A 15,925-nucleotide genomic window follows, 5' to 3' on the forward strand; every position below is an offset into this window, starting at 1 on the left:
TTGATTCTCCGATGGTGGCCAAGGCTGAATAGAAAGCACTTTTTTATTCATAGAGTAAAACACTAATAAGTACAATGAAAAAGCATTATGCTGTCAATAATAATTTTACACAACTACATATTGTATCTTATTTTTTCACTATATTTAACTGACACTATGGCAAAGAAAATAGTAACATTTTACCACTTTAGTAACATAACTACCATTTTTTACTTAATAATAAATGACAGTTATAACTCTGTATAAGATCAAAACAGGCACTGTCACTATTTTTTATATATGATATATTTTTTTTAAATCAGGAATTTTGAATTTTGGGCCAATTTTTATATTTCAAATACCAATATAAGAAAATGGAATTAAATGTCTGCAAACTTAAGAAAAATCCCAAATATTAAATTTTATACAGTCACAGTATCATATATTTACAGCAAAATATGTTTCAAACATCAAATACTATATAATGTTACTATATTACGGGATCAATTCTCTCAGTCTGCCATATGAAATAAATAATTGAGAGCCAAAATTTTTCTTCCTCTGCTATTAAATTTGAATACTGCGATTTTTCAAGACCTAAAAAGTGTTGTCAGAAATGACAAAACTAAATATATTATAAGTCTACTTTGTTAATAAACAGCTTCTCTACAAAGTAAACTAATAATATATTGAGTTTTGTCATTTCCGACAACACTTTTTAGGTCTTGAAGAAACCAGCTGGAGTCTAATTTTATTACTGTGTATAAGAAAAATACACTATAATAAAAAATAGTAGTTATTTACTATATAAAAAGTCAAAACAGGCACTGTTACCATTTTTTCAAAAAAAATTAAGCCTTCTTCCTTTCCTCTATTACATTCTTTCTTTTGTTCTATTGCTTTTAATTCTAGCACAACCTCTTGTCTTTTCTTTGCAACTTTAACATAATGATCTGTTTTTTATTATACAGTATTGAATCGGATTTGATTGAATTGAATCTTTATTTCAATGCATGATTTATTAAATGAAAATGATAATAATAATAGTAATAATGAAAAAACAATTCTATCAGCCACTCATAATAAAAAACGATTCTGTTTAGCTACTGCAAAACATATGCAGTAAAACACTACTATTCAAATTGTATTTCATATACTTTAGGTATTCTAATATATCTTAGATAACACTTATTATTTTTTACTAATTTCTACAAATATATCAATATAATACTATGAGAAAAAAGGGGCGTTTTTTGTAATTGTGACTTAATTTTTGGCTTATAATAATTAAAAAATAGCCAAAAATGCAGAATGAAACAAGAAAATCTCTGTTTTTTAAAATAGCTGATAAAAAGCAAATTGACTACCTAGAATTAGATCTCAGAAAAAACAAAAGTACATTTTAACTACAGAGTTTACATTTTAACATGTATAGATTGAAATCAAGAACTATTAAAAGTCAGAGGTAAAAGATAAAGAAAATATCTAAACTTTCTGCTGCAAAGATGAAATTTATTAAGACAATTTGAAAAAAAATGTATTACAATAAAAAAAAACAAATTATAGATCTCTATATTGACCAAGATTCAATTTCGGGCCGCAGTTAAGTTTTGGCCACATTATATATCTTGTTGATGTTGTTGTTGTTATTGTTGTTGTACTGCCTGTTGTATCTGACATCACAAGACCAACCAACTTCTTGACGTCTGCCAGGTGGACTACCTTTCGTTTAAGCTAACCATTTACTATCACCGGAATGCCATTGTATAATACAATGCTATATATCAGCACCAAAACAAGGGGTCACCTTTTACCAGAATTCTTATGTTCGAAGAAAAGAATTACTTTTCCAAAGAAGTCTTTTGTCATGGGAGTGTATCGGCGACATACATTTGTGAACAGATTAACTTGCACCTGAAGACAAACATGATGCACCTCTCTTAATGTTTTTTAAAAAAATGAGGAGTCAATCACACAGCCATTAATAAAAGCTTTGCGGCTAGTTATTATAGCTGGTTCAATCGTCCCGCATTCTACCCCCTTTGATCTATAAAAGTCTCAAATAAGAATTGGAAGATAAGAAATGTCTTTGAAACTGTCATTAATTGTTTTATATTCTAAATGCCCCCAGAACTTGATATCGGAATCTGCACCAGCATGCTCGCCCTTGCTAGTAATTGGCCAACCAGCAGACATATCTTTGTATTATAATACAGCACCTCTCCATTTACCTCCTTCAGAATCCATCAACAATTGCTGTGTACAAGCCAGCTGGACCATTACGTTTCCAGCATTCATGCCAATTGCCAAATTGCTTTTGATGGTGCGAAAGTACTTGCCAATAGCACACTCTACTGATCTTGTGCTGTATGCGCGTGAAGAACCAAAGGCACCAATCATATTGGGGTTGTTGTAAATGAGTATTGACTACTGCTGTAATTGAGAATAAGTCTGAAGGAAATAATATAAGGCCTCAGCTATTCCAGTCAAAGATGTCTACCGATTACTTTATTATTTAACACACAGGTTTAGTATGCATGATAGTGATTATATTTCATATGATGATATCACCATAATATGAGATATATCAGTGGATTATTATAAGCATAATTATAACTCATAAACACATTTACTTTCGATGTTAATACTTCATTGGGACTACACACATTTATATAATTAATCATACATTAATTATCCCAAGATCACATTGCTCTGATTAAGGCTCAGATAGGATCAATTACCTGACCCTAGTTATATAATTTTCCTGATCCAAAATAATATAAATAACAGTAGTAGTTCAGTGTAGAAACCTCGTCAAACTTGGATACAAAATCTTTTCTCAATAAATAGAACCTACACAAGTTCTCACAAATCTTTGTTCCTAATCTTAAATCTTTAATTCTTCCTCTTAAAAACTTCTTCAACTTCAACCACCACAACATCTATTATTATAGTAAAACAGCTATCATTCCAAGAACAAATAAATAATTTATTTGTTTTACTTATGCTAAATTAATAAGATCAATAATTAATTACAGTAAGTACTGTAATTATGACAGCTCAGTAATCACTGAGTTAATATGAGAACACTGCAATAAAATTAAATTATAAACATAGCAGTACTACCTCTCTAATATCTAAATGAACTCAGACTTAAGAAATTAAGATGTGACTGACAAAGCAGATCGTGTTTTTATATAAAAAGAACAACTTTTTATTCTTTAATAAAGACAACCTATATACAGTCTCAAAGTATTCTTATATACGTCCCAATCTTTTTACTGTTGATTTCATTTTATAAAACTTCACAACAAGCATTTACTCTAAGAATATATATCACTGGAAAAAGAATAGGATCTTTTTCTGTTAAAAACTGTCAAAATATATATGTAAAGACCAGATTTTTTCATATGATCAGAAAAATTAGGGCAATGATATAGACATGCAAAAAAAAAGACCAAAAGGGAGAATTAAATGTGACATCACTTGTAATTGGCCTTTGGAAGTGTTACTAACAAATTGAGCACTGATAAGACATGCAAAAGCAAGCAAATTGAAGAATTAGACGTGACGTCACATATAATTAGTTTTGCATGTTACACGCATTTTTTTTGGGGGGATCAGATAAATTACCCTCCAGATTGCCAATTAAATCACTGCCCCTTTTTACTACAACATCAGCGCATAATTTTTTTTGACATTTAACATGAGAAACATTAACAATATCAACAATACCAACGACTTTGTCATTGTTAGTGAGACATCAAAGAAATACAATGCTGCCTTGACTGAGTTCAACTTAATTTTTCTTGTTAGAAGAGAATTCTCTTCAGTCGTAGCTGTTTGAGAAGCTGCTAAGGCATATGGCGTCAAGCATAACATTGCTCTCACTACTGAATATGCATCAAGCTCTCACATCAAATTGATTTGCAAGCACTCTGGTGAATATAGAGATACCAGAAAAGCCGAGAAGGTTGCTTCCAAAACATCAGTTATGGGTGAAACTCTTTCTGGATGGGAGAGAAAGTGCGAAAAAGACATGCAGAAGCATGGCTGCCCTTGCTTCATGTATGCCAACACCAAGAAGGGCAGAAAGCTCACTGTGTGCTCCCTTGAGGCAGAGTATAACTATCCCATCGAAGAAGACCGCAGAGCATATGCTATGCACCGCAAGCTCTCGCCTGAGGAAATGACACTTGTGGTTAAGCATCTGAAGAACAATGATGATGTGGTGATCCAGACACTCGGATATTGGATTTATCACATATAAGAACATATTCATATTGGGATAGCATAGTAGCTATCATCTTGTCAGTATAAAATATATATAAATGATTAAGTAATCAGCCCAATAATTATTACAGTTAGTACTGTAGATAATATCTTAAAGATTGTTAAGATAATTATATCATACTGCTGGGTAAACTGTATCAGATCTATATGGAGCTAATTTAGTAGGAAGTCCTAAAGCTCTAGTATAAAAGAGAAAAGAATAGCTAAGAGCTAAAGAAGTACAATTTATGACTTGATGTCATAATTGTAAAACTGACACTAGTTAAGCAGTAAATACTCTAATAACCAAATATAGTAAAGGAAGAAAGCCTTAAGAAACTAAGACGTAATGACAAGAGCAGATTGTGTTTTCTTATAAAAAGGGACACTTTTTATTTATGAATAAAGACAACTTATATATAGTCTCAAAGTATTTCTATACATCTCTATTATTAAATATTTTATTTTTCTATTGTTTTGTACCTGAAATACCACAGACAATGTATCCATCATCTTCAACAGTTTGAAGATAAATGGATATACAAACATTGTTTGCCATGACATTGCTAATATAAAGCAACATTTTGGAAAATCGGAAAAAGGAAAGAAGATGTTTGACTTTATCACCACTCTGCAAGATCTTGACTTCCATGTCAGGTATTCTGTCAGTAATACAGAAAACAATCAAGTGAATATGATCTTCTTTGTGCATCAGAATGCAATCAATGAGGTACAAAGAATGCCTGAGACTGTCATTATTGATGCCACATATAAGACAAATAGTCATCGAATGACTTATGTCAACATTGTTGGTACTAGCAATGTGAGTGGAAACCCTCGTACCACTTTAAAGACGTATCCAATTGCTGGTGCTTGGGTAGAGCATGAGACAGAAGAAAATTATCTCTGGGTGCTTAGCTGTCTCTGCGATGCAGTCTGACCAGATGACAACAACAACAACAACAACAACAGCAACAACAACAACAACAGCAGCAGCAACAGCAGCAACGACAAATAAACAACACTTCTCCTAGATGTTTTCATCACGGACAATGAAAAAGCATTGAGAAATGCTATTACTCGAGTCTTTTCTGAGTCAAAGCAGTTGTTGTGCTATAAGCATATCAAAGACAACTTTAAAAAGCAATTGCTTCCAATGATTAAGGGAGACGAGAGTAGCAAAAAGAGAGACCTGTTGGATAAGCTGTCAGAATTCCTTGACTGAATTGCTTTAAAATGCATTACATATCAAGAAGTAAAAAAGGAAACAAATGGATACCTTGAACTTGCAAAGGAAAATTGCAAAGACCAGGGAAAAGCTGCTAGTGCTTTTCTTGAGAAGTACGTATAAATTTTTTAAATTTGATGTAAACAGTATTTAACTATAAAAAATTGTGTTTTTTTAATATACTTTATCAGAAAAATGAAAGACAAGGAAAACTGGGTAAACATGTATGTTTACAAACATGCCCATTTTGGCAATCGCACGTCAAACTGTGGAGAAAGTGCTCATGCTTCTCTCAAGCATTCTCTTAGTACTTCCTTGGGTAAACTGAAGACAGTTACCCTTAAAGTAAAAAAGTGGTATGACAAGTTAGTAAGTTTGTTCTATACTATTTTATGCATTTATTGGTTACAATATATTTATAAATTGTACAGGTTGCAGATTGCAAGCATTGGCTAATGGTGGAAAGCCTTGAGAAGGAACAAAAATTGTGTTCAATAAAGTCAATGCCGCCAGAATAAATGACATGCGTCTTAAAGTCTGTAAATTTGCAATGGATCAAATCAAATTAGAATTATCCAAATCCATTATACCCAAAAAACTAGCCAAAGAGTGCAAATGCTTCATACAATACAACTACCTGTTTCCTTGTTATCACACACTTGCCAAATTCGATACCATCCCAATCTTCTGCATCCCAAGTCGCTGGAGAAAAAAATATCTAGAAGGAGAAAGTAATATATATAATAATAGCAATAATCACGTGACGATTTTCTCATATAACATTTTATTATATAGACCATTTAACTATCCAAAATGCAACCCCAGTACCCCCAAACATCAACAATATCAAACCAATAACCCCAGAATTCAACTATGCTCTTGAGCTTATTTGTGAACATTTCGCCAATGCTCAGAGCAAACAACAACAAATCAATATATACTAATTGATAGAAAAAACTTTGAAACAAATTGACGCACAGAAACTTGAAAACCTTAAGGGCCCAACAGTAGTTGAAGCCATTAAAGGCCGACCAAAAAATACCAAGCGCAAGATGATTGCATTAGAGCATTGCATCAATACCAAAAAAGAAAAAATCACAAAAAAAATTAAAACAGAAAAAGAACAAAAAAAGTAAGATTTTAATATTGTTTAGATTTAATTTACTAAATCTTTGCTTTGTTTTCTAGGCAAAAAATATCCTCAGCTAAAGAGCAAAAAGTCATAAAAAATATTATCAACCTTGAGTCACCATGCAATCCCACATTACTAACAAATCTCACAATTGCACCAAAACATATATCAATAATCTTTTCTTCTGAAGCAGATGGAAATTGTGGGTACAGGGCAATAGCAATAGAAGTGTATCAGGATCAGGAGGAGTGGTCAAAAGTAAAAGACAAAATGCTAGAAACATTTTTAAACTACCAAAACAACTACTACCATAGAAGAATAGAGCATGGCAATATGCCTGCATCCAATAACCCACTAATTTGCAGTCTCCAAGACAAGCACTCACCTCTCCCCCAGCAACATTGGTTTGGTACAATTGACCATCCTCAACTTGTAGCCGATACATTTAGCAGAGCAGTGACTGTATATTGGAATACTCCAATTGAAACAGGCGACTGTCTTTTTGTTCCATTTGCTACCTTGCCAGAAAAAGTGGAACCGATAATTATTATCTTAGATATAAACCACTTTCTTCTTGCCAAGCGCAAAAACACTCAAAATTTCTGCTGGCCAAAAATCAACCCCTTTCATAAAAGAATAATTCAAAAACATGGCCTTGAAGATTATTCTTTGATGTACTAACAATCAAGGTATGGCTTTTAAACTAGAATTATTTTGAATTATACTAATTTTTTGTATATATCTTTTTTAGATTTTTTTTTACTTTTTAGATTCTATATTTATCTATATTATCAATATTCCCTTCTGTTTCTATTCAATTTATTATTATCTTTCTATTTATCTATATTTCTATATTTATCTTCTTTACAATCTTCTGTTTTTATCTTTATATCTATCTCATTATCATTTTTTATATTTTTACAATCAAAATTAATTTTGAAACATTTAACAAATATCAAGGCTGACCCCCCAAAAAAATGTGTATAACATGCAAAACTAATTATATGTGATGTCATGTCTAGTTCTTCAATTTGCTCGCTTTTGCATGTCTTATTAGTGTCCAATTTGTTGGTAACACTCCCAAAAGTCAATTATAGGTGACGTCACGTTTAATTCTTCAATTTGGTTGCTTTTGCATATCTTATCAGTGCTCAATTTGTCAGTAACACTCCCAAAGGCCAATTACAAGTGACGTCACATTTAATTCTCTCTTTTGGTCTTTTTTTGCATGTCCAACCCTAATTTTTCTTGCATGCCTATATAGATCCCCAAAAATTACACAAAGGTATGAAGTCAGTTTTCTACTAAGTAGAAAGACCAACTTTCGAACATAGGAAAAGCCCAGGCAGCTGAGAAGCAGGGTTCATTAACATTTTCTGTATATAGGATTTCTCTATTACACCAAAGTATCTTATCCAAAACTATATTTCTTGTAATACTTTATATTTGTTTTAGATTAAAAGAACAATAAACAAGCATGAAATTTAATGGAATAGCCAACTTTTCTATGGTTTATTTCATTGAAAAGCCAACTTTTCCATGGTTGTAATTTCCAAAACAAAAATTTGACCCAATTGTAGACACTCCTTCTTGTACAATTAACTGCAAAATATTTCTTCCCCCATATATGCATTGCAATTCTTATTGATTTATTTTGTGTTTATTAGGAAAAAAGAATACTTCTAGGTTTACAGTCTAGTGATACAATTATATATTTCAGATCACTTTTCTCATCATTTTTCATATTATTTGAATTGAGTAATGCAATGCAGATATTATTTCTCTCAAAAAACCAGTGATGTGTAGCTTGCTTGAAGATGCCTGTTCTCTAAAATTATAAGGGTGTTAATTATGTACGTAGAATATTAAATATCCTAAAAATATATTGTATAAAATATACTTACATTAAAAACATCAGATACAAGTGGGAAAATCAAGAGGATATCAGGAATGTTGGACATGGCACCCAGTATGACTACTTTGACTATGAAAATGATTGGAAAAATTAGTTTGAGTGAATTAAGTAATATAGTGATTAATTTACACACCCAAAGCAAACAGTTGTATTTGTAAACCTTGATAGTCCTTGTCAAGAGCTGATATAGTCTCTTGTAGAATATTGTATTATATTAATATACAGTATAATAATATTATGGTACATATAAAGAGAATAAAGAAAAAACAAGTCTTACCATGTCAATGACAGTAGCATGAGATGGAAGTTCTAGCTGCAGAGAATGTTTGAGATAGGGTCATTCATCTATAATAAAGATCATATTTTGTTAGATAAATATTAAAACAAAATGTAATAAATAAAAAGTACTATAAAATATTATCCTGTTGGTTGCCATGTTTAGTTGTACACTATGAATGAAATTGGTGTGGCTGCTACTAATAGTAGTGGATATGCCACTAATTTATTTTAATTAACCAATCAAATTGGTTCTAGATTTTGGTAAAAATATTAAAAAAAGATGAAAAAGATAAAGTTATATTTAAGAGCAAAAAAACATAATAAAAACGTCTTTTTTTTACATATATATCATATAGAGAGTATAATACCTTGATTTATTTATTTTTTATTTGAAATCGTAAAACTTTTTTTTCGTCTCATTGTCAAGATTGTTGTATTTTGCCGATACCACTAATCAAAGTGGCAGACCAACTAACTTTCCCACTAATTTACCGAAAGTGCGGGATTTAAATTGATTTTTTTATCTTTTATTTTGCTTTAATTTTTACTTCACATTTTTTTTTCTTTTCATCTCAAATGGACAACATCTTAAAAAATAATTTTAAGATGAAGAAGGTGAATCTCTATAGCTACTTTATACATCTACTTTGCACGACTTATTTTCTTTTAATTTTTCTTTAATTTAACTTATCAAAATAAAAATATATTTGAATTATTGAAATAGAAACAAAGGTTCTTTTTATTGTTTATAGGTATATTAAAGAAAGAAGAGATAAAAAAATGGGTATAATGGGGTATTTACAGTTTGATATGGCTTAATTTTCCAGCAGTACTTTTCATATCTTCATTAAATATATAATATGGAGCAACTACTTTATATTTGTTTGAGTCCATAGCGGTTTGGACTAAGCTGACTTGATTTTGGATATCATTTAGCCTACACTGGAAAAATAACAATAAATACACACCGGGAAATTCAGGCATACTATTGTGAATATTCCGCATTTTACAGTGGGGTTTTGCCTATTTCCACTGGTACCAAAGCTGATCTGGTTACATGTGCACAGACCTGCTATCTACAAGTGTAAAGTTCGATAGCACTAGTGAAGTTGGGGTCAATAGTAATTTTATATCTTTGTATATAATAGAGTACCAAGAAAACTTTATTTCAAACTTTGTTTTTTTGCTGTAATACAATCTGTTTCCATGTTAAAGGTTAATAATCAGGGACTACGTCGCATGTGTATTGTTGAACTATCCCTGGGTGAATAGTTAGAACCATGGACATTTTATTGCTTATAAGCCAATCATTAACACTCTTTATTATGAGGTCATAGATTATCTGCTCCCCCAATTACTTGATATTCAATTATTATTGGTTTGAATTATAGTTTATTTTTGTATTTATTAGAAAAAATAGAATGATTCTAGGTTGATAGTATTGGAATAATATTATATGTCTCGGGCCGTCTTCACCGGTATCCTTCATATGACTCAAATCAAGCAGTGCTTTATATATAATGTTTGTAAACCCTCATATTCAGTAGTTATCTTTGGCACAGATACTATTTAACATAATAGAAGAGAAGTTAGATGTGTATTTAAATATTTACATGTTGTGAGTGATATATTAATTTGAGGATACATACAATATAATGACTGAAGAAGATAAAAATAAAACTTTGAGAGTTCGAGGCATGGCGTCAAGTATAATTTCTTTAACAATGAAAATAATATAGAGAAGTTAGTTTGAGTGAATTGGGTGACAGAATATGTAATGAACGTACCCAAAGAAAGTCAATTTATTTGTAGACCTAGATAGTACTTGTCAAGAGTTGATATAACCTTTAGTAAAAAACATATATTAATATACAGTATAAATAATACTATCATACATATTAAGAGAATAAAAGAAGAAGTCTTACCATGTCAATGATAGCGCCAAGAGATAGAGGTTCTTGATTCATTGCGTGTTTGGCAGATGAACATTCATCTGTAATAAAAATTATATTCTGTCAGATACATATTAAAAGTAAATAAAAAATAAAATATTACCGTGTTGATGGTCTTGTTTAATTGTAGGGAATATTTTTGGCGATATTGTCTATAAAAAAGAAGGAGAAAAGTCAGAATAATTTTATATGATGATGACATGAAGTATAGTTACTAACCTGGACTAATCCAGATGGCCATTGTAAAGAGAATACATCAGAAGGAAAAAACACGCTAGTATCTATGACAACTGAAATAATAATTATTATTTAGTTATATTTGAAGAAAAGAATTGCTTTAAAAAAAAAGAAGATATGTTACCAAAAAAGTTTGCGAATATAGTAAAACACTAAGAGAGTATATATGTATCTATGACAACAGAATGTGTTAATCTTGTTGTTGTCTGTACAGAAGTATTTTTAAGAAGAATGTATCTTACCAGTAAAATTCACAGTTATAACAAAAATCAGAAAGAGAAAGAAAAGAAAAGAAAATGGTCGATAAGGAAAAATATGGAAAAATAAAAAAAATAAGTAAATAAAATACAAAAAACAAAATAGGTAATTAAAAAAAATGAAACTCAAAAAAAATATCCAAAAAGCATAATAGATATAATGGTGTAGTATCTAAAAGCAATCTTTGTATCAATTTACACAGTGTGTGTACAAGAAGTTACTTTAGATATATTTTTTTAACCAAGATCAATCAAGACTAGACATCCTTTTTTTTTGGAAATATAAATATACGTTTTTGCTACAATCTTACTCACTCTTGCTCACGCACTCTTACAATTATTCTTACTTATACTCACACTTTCTCTCTCTATCTCCCCATCTTTTTCTGTCTTTTATTTTGGTATGTTTGATAATAAATATAATTGTAGTGTATAATAAAAATTTATTCAAAGAATATAAAAGCATTAACAGTTAATACATATTTGAACTTATATTTTTAAATTAATAGAATATGTCTAACCAAAATGAAAGCTATCCCACTCGACGCACTCCTGCTGAGAGAGAGATGACAAACTCTCTTGCCATCTTGCGTCGTGACATGACCACTGTCATGAAAGACGTTGCTGATATCAAAGCAAAAACTTTGAACACTCCTGTGTCTGCTGTTTTGCAGAGTCAGCCGATGGCTTTAGTGCATGCTGTTGCTCCTGTGAGCATGGAAATGAATGTAGCTGGTTCTTCCACCATGGCTTCTGACGCAAAATCAGTCAACAAAACAAAAGCCTATGTATGTATCATACATATAGTAAATTATATCTTTAATAACTTACCAAGATTCAATAGAGACTTCTTCGGGAGCATTTGTGGGACCCTAAGTTCAAGTCAAAACATTTGGCTGAAATTCAAGCCAACAATGGCAAGCCAAGGTGGAACACGGCTGTCAACTTCAACCAGTCGCCAAACACTGAGCTGACAGAAAACCTCGTTGCCTACTTGGAAAGAAATTTCGTAGGAGCAGGACTGAGAAAAAGTGATGTTCGTGACTTTGTCTACACGAACTTCACTAGCAGAAAGCGTGCAGCTAATAAGTCTCAGGCTAAAAAGAAGTCAGACAATGCTCGCAACAGAAGGAGTAGCCGCGAAAAGGAGGTAAGTTATACTTTATTTATTTATTATTTGAATAATTCTTATCTAAGTCATTAATTTAAAGCAAAAAAAGAAAACTAATTTAATATTTTCAACAGCACTTGAAACGTCGCAAAACAGCGTACCAGTCTAACAAGACTGCTATTGATGACGAGATGAAAAGAGATTGCTCTGGTCTCATTATAGAAGAGGCTATGTCTGTTGGTGAGTCAGACGATGGCACTTCGCCTCATGTTTCTTATAGTGGGCTTCGTCTTCGTCGTCCAGGTTGGAGAAGTGATGAGGTACTTAGTTTTTTGAAAGTTGAAATATTTAATTTAGTTAATATATTATATTGTATTATACTGAATAAAATATTAATGTCTTTAATATAGTACAACCACTTCATCACACTTGTTGACAACAAAGTGGTAGCTGATTTAGGCTTAAATAGCCATCAATTGCTGTCACGTGCTTTTGGCGAAACCGTTGAAGGACCAGTCCCTGATGCAATTGCGTCACAGTTTCCTCAGTGGGCTCTTAGAAACGGGCCCTAAATAAAGTTTATATTTTTTGTTCTTTTTTTCTTCATTCATAACGTCCTATACTTTAAATAACCAAAAAAATGCATAAAGAGGCATTACTTGTTCTTTGTTTTTTATTTAATTATTCTCATAAAAAATCATAGTGCATAATTATTCATAAAGGCTTCAGGCATAGTATTTTTTTGGCATAGGAATGACCAGCATTCTTTCTTCGTTCATATCAGTTACATCTACAGCAGTTGCGACCTCTAAGTGTATGCGATGTACAGGCAAGATGCTGTGATAATTATCAGCAGAGAATTCTGGCAAGCAGATTGCAATACCTTCATCTCTGTGTTCATTGTCATTTGTCGAATTATACCATCGGATGTATGCAAAAACATGCTGGTCTTGATGTAATGTTGATGCTCGGTGGTTTGGATGAGGAGGCAGAGTAAATGAATGTATAAAAAGATACTGAATTTGTCCGGTATATAGGCTTGAAGTTCGGCCATTGCTGCTACGGAAGAAAGCTTGAACGAGTGACCCGCGCTTACCAGAACTGTTGTTCCCAATATATGTTTGGCCAAGGAGATCAATTGATTTCAATTTTGTGATTCAGTTATTTACAAAATATTGTGACAATCTGGCATCGTGGTAAGAAATGAGATTGGGCATGGCATAGGCGATTTTATAATAATCTAACAATTGAGGATAATCAATATCACTCATTGTTGATTCTTTTAAGGACTGTAAAGGAAAGGTGGATGGGGGGAGTGGTTCATTGCCTTTGATAGGTGCTGCTCGACTTAAGGATGAGTCTACAAATTGTTGCAGTCGGAAAGGTTGTTGGTTGGTTGGAGCATAAGTGGCATAGGTCGTTATAGGTGCGGTCGTAGAGGTAAGTTTTTCGAAAAGAGGAAGGAATGGAATGAGGCTTGGACATGCTAACGTATTTTGTACGTAATCAGCTTTGTATGCGTCTGCAGTGAATTTTGTCATATAGGTTGTTTCAAACCCGTCTTTTCTGTTTGTCTTGTTATTCTTTAACAAACCATTGTATCTCTCAAAACCAAAGAGCCAATAGCCATACACGGGTCCAAAATCACGAATTGTGTCATGAAGATGGAGGTGCAGGTGCATGTTGCAGGTGAGGACTTTTGGTTCATATGTATCTTCACAAGATTGACAGAATTCTTGTAGATATCTGTGTGCTTGGTCTATTTCGATGAAACTGATTGACGGCTTTACAAGTATACGGCATGCTTTTACATAGTGCATCCAGCCATTGAACATATTGGACGGAAGAACTGGTTTTAGAAGCACGGGAGAGTACACCAATACCCAAGACTTCCACTCATCTGCTTTCATGTGGGAAAAGCCCTTTCCTATCTTCGTTTTCAGCTTGGTATAGTCGCTGGGCAATATCATCGTTGCTGCAACTGTCTGCATTGCAAGCAGATCATTGTTTTTCATTTTTTTCATTGTTGTCCATGTTTCAATCATTCTCTTTGGTGTTCCCAGAAAAAGATTATGCATGGGATCAATGATCGTTCCACGTACTAGATCAAAGTATCCAAGGCGATACAACTGCGACCATCGAACACCATATTCGACCTCCAGCTGCTGCCTTTCTGAGGGTGTACTCGCACTATTCCACTCCTCAGCATGCACACGGTTTGCTCTATCACTTCGATGGCGCCACTGGTCACAATCAAATCCACGGAAATCGACAGAAGAAGTGCCTGGTAGACGAGAAAATTGATTGTCGCATTTGTAACAGGCGCATGTGCTGTTGTGCGCGGTGAACCCACTAGTCTTTCTGGCAGCAGGTATATCGCATGCAACCATCAATAAGGCTGCATGAACTGTTGCACCGTCTGTTTGCTGGTAGGTGGGTATCTGTATTCCAAGATAGAGCTGTATCATTTCGTCGACTAATGGCTTGAGATAATGATTGATCTCTTCTGATTTTGGCTCTTTTGGTCTGGGCATGAGGCCAACAAGGATTGTATTTTCTGCTTTAAACCGCTCACTTCTAGGCAGGTTGTTAATCACCAGGTAGATAGCACCGCAGGAATAGCTAGTACCATCGAAAGGCTGGAACCAGTCGATGTTTAATGTCAGCATCAATGAACGAGGATGCTCAACAAAAATTTCATTGTCATTGTCCTTCAAATCAGTCCAGGCTTCACCATCGTAAACATCACACAATGTATCAGTGATCTTGAATTCTTGGTTCCAGTGCATGATCTTTTGCTCGAAATCGGGACGGAGGAAAAGAATTTTAAGAGCACGTGTGAGAGACTGATATACATAAGACTTCTTTGCAACCAAATCACCAGACAATGATTGGACCATTAATTTGCAATTACAGGCGGTATGTGTACCAAGCTTTACGAAATCACAATTCAAAGGAGCAGGTACACTTTCCTCATACACCTTGTGGCAATCCTGACAAACGACAAATCTCTTAATCCCTTTTGTCATGGCTGAGAATCCTGTCATGCTTTGGAGACCAGAAAGACTCACGGGCAATTGGAAATCCTGCTCGTAAATCGACAAGAGCTTGTTGATGAATTCGATCAAGACAACAGCGCCCTTATTGACCACATAGCGGGAAGCAAACATTACCACAAAAGTAGCAATGAACCTGTGTACCGGATTTTCAGGCATATTTGGGGTGGCAAAAGGATCTATTGTAAAAAAAAAACAAAAAAAATTAACACCCCCCCTTTTTTCAGATTTTTCTTTTTTGGTTCTTTTCCTTGAATTTTTTTTGGGTCTTTTTTTATTAGTTAATTAACACGGACTGACCTTCAGTATCGAATTCTTCGACTTCAATCTCAACAATATTCTCTTCATTGTCTTCACTTTCTTCACCGCCATTGCTTTCTTTGTCATTGTCATTTTCATCACCATCACTGCTTTCGCCATTCGACTCATTGCTAAAAGCAACCTCATCATCAGAAATTGGGGCTCCTTCCCAAACAGGCGAGTTGGTCTGACCGTCCATTGCTTCTA

The 15,925-nt window shown here is 33.1% G+C and overlaps 8 protein-coding genes across 8 annotated transcripts; 5 read left to right on the forward strand and 3 right to left on the reverse strand.

The window, feature by feature from the left end:
- Window positions 1-2,037: 2,037 nt before the first annotated feature.
- Window positions 2,038-2,379, reverse strand: PHYBLDRAFT_73098 (hypothetical protein; the record flags this gene model as incomplete). Its single annotated transcript, XM_018442782.1, has 2 exons — window positions 2,038-2,177; window positions 2,211-2,379. 2 exons carry the CDS (start codon window positions 2,377-2,379, stop codon window positions 2,038-2,040), a joined length of 309 nt encoding a protein of 102 aa, XP_018290733.1.
- A 1,306-nt stretch (window positions 2,380-3,685) lies between these two features.
- PHYBLDRAFT_73099 (hypothetical protein) lies at window positions 3,686-4,249 on the forward strand (the record flags this gene model as incomplete). Its single annotated transcript, XM_018442783.1, has 2 exons — window positions 3,686-3,790; window positions 3,839-4,249. 2 exons carry the CDS (start codon window positions 3,686-3,688, stop codon window positions 4,247-4,249), a joined length of 516 nt encoding a protein of 171 aa, XP_018290734.1.
- Window positions 4,250-5,522: 1,273 nt separating this feature from the next.
- Window positions 5,523-6,423, forward strand: PHYBLDRAFT_73101 (hypothetical protein; the record flags this gene model as incomplete). The annotated part of the gene is made up of 5 exons (XM_018442784.1): window positions 5,523-5,596; window positions 5,671-5,848; window positions 5,911-5,966; window positions 5,993-6,210; window positions 6,275-6,423. 5 exons carry the CDS (start codon window positions 5,523-5,525, stop codon window positions 6,421-6,423), a joined length of 675 nt encoding a protein of 224 aa, XP_018290735.1.
- A 108-nt stretch (window positions 6,424-6,531) lies between these two features.
- Window positions 6,532-7,292, forward strand: PHYBLDRAFT_73102 (hypothetical protein; the record flags this gene model as incomplete). Its single annotated transcript, XM_018442785.1, has 2 exons — window positions 6,532-6,611; window positions 6,668-7,292. The coding sequence occupies 2 exons, from the start codon at window positions 6,532-6,534 to the stop codon at window positions 7,290-7,292; spliced, it is 705 nt and encodes a 234-aa protein (XP_018290736.1).
- A 982-nt stretch (window positions 7,293-8,274) lies between these two features.
- Window positions 8,275-8,806, reverse strand: PHYBLDRAFT_74168 (hypothetical protein; the record flags this gene model as incomplete). The annotated part of the gene is made up of 4 exons (XM_018442995.1): window positions 8,275-8,439; window positions 8,516-8,595; window positions 8,656-8,719; window positions 8,804-8,806. 4 exons carry the CDS (start codon window positions 8,804-8,806, stop codon window positions 8,275-8,277), a joined length of 312 nt encoding a protein of 103 aa, XP_018290737.1.
- A 2,957-nt stretch (window positions 8,807-11,763) lies between these two features.
- On the forward strand, window positions 11,764-12,934 carry PHYBLDRAFT_168961 (hypothetical protein; the record flags this gene model as incomplete). The annotated part of the gene is made up of 4 exons (XM_018435978.1): window positions 11,764-12,039; window positions 12,096-12,401; window positions 12,497-12,682; window positions 12,773-12,934. 4 exons carry the CDS (start codon window positions 11,764-11,766, stop codon window positions 12,932-12,934), a joined length of 930 nt encoding a protein of 309 aa, XP_018290738.1.
- Window positions 12,935-12,997: 63 nt separating this feature from the next.
- On the forward strand, window positions 12,998-13,969 carry PHYBLDRAFT_158972 (hypothetical protein). The gene is made up of 4 exons (XM_018433890.1): window positions 12,998-13,191; window positions 13,400-13,558; window positions 13,650-13,802; window positions 13,873-13,969. The coding sequence occupies exons 1-2, from the start codon at window positions 13,116-13,118 to the stop codon at window positions 13,516-13,518; spliced, it is 195 nt and encodes a 64-aa protein (XP_018290739.1). The 5' UTR covers window positions 12,998-13,115; the 3' UTR covers window positions 13,519-13,558; window positions 13,650-13,802; window positions 13,873-13,969.
- A 450-nt stretch (window positions 13,970-14,419) lies between these two features.
- On the reverse strand, window positions 14,420-14,950 carry PHYBLDRAFT_102221 (hypothetical protein; the record flags this gene model as incomplete). Its single annotated transcript, XM_018427688.1, has 1 exon — window positions 14,420-14,950. A coding segment is annotated over one exon (531 nt), but the record flags the coding sequence as incomplete, so codon positions are not given.
- Window positions 14,951-15,925: the final 975 nt, after the last annotated feature.

Source organism: Phycomyces blakesleeanus (genome assembly GCF_001638985.1).
Source record: "Phycomyces blakesleeanus NRRL 1555(-) unplaced genomic scaffold PHYBLscaffold_12, whole genome shotgun sequence".
Lineage (NCBI taxonomy): Eukaryota > Fungi > Mucoromycota > Mucoromycetes > Mucorales > Phycomycetaceae > Phycomyces > Phycomyces blakesleeanus.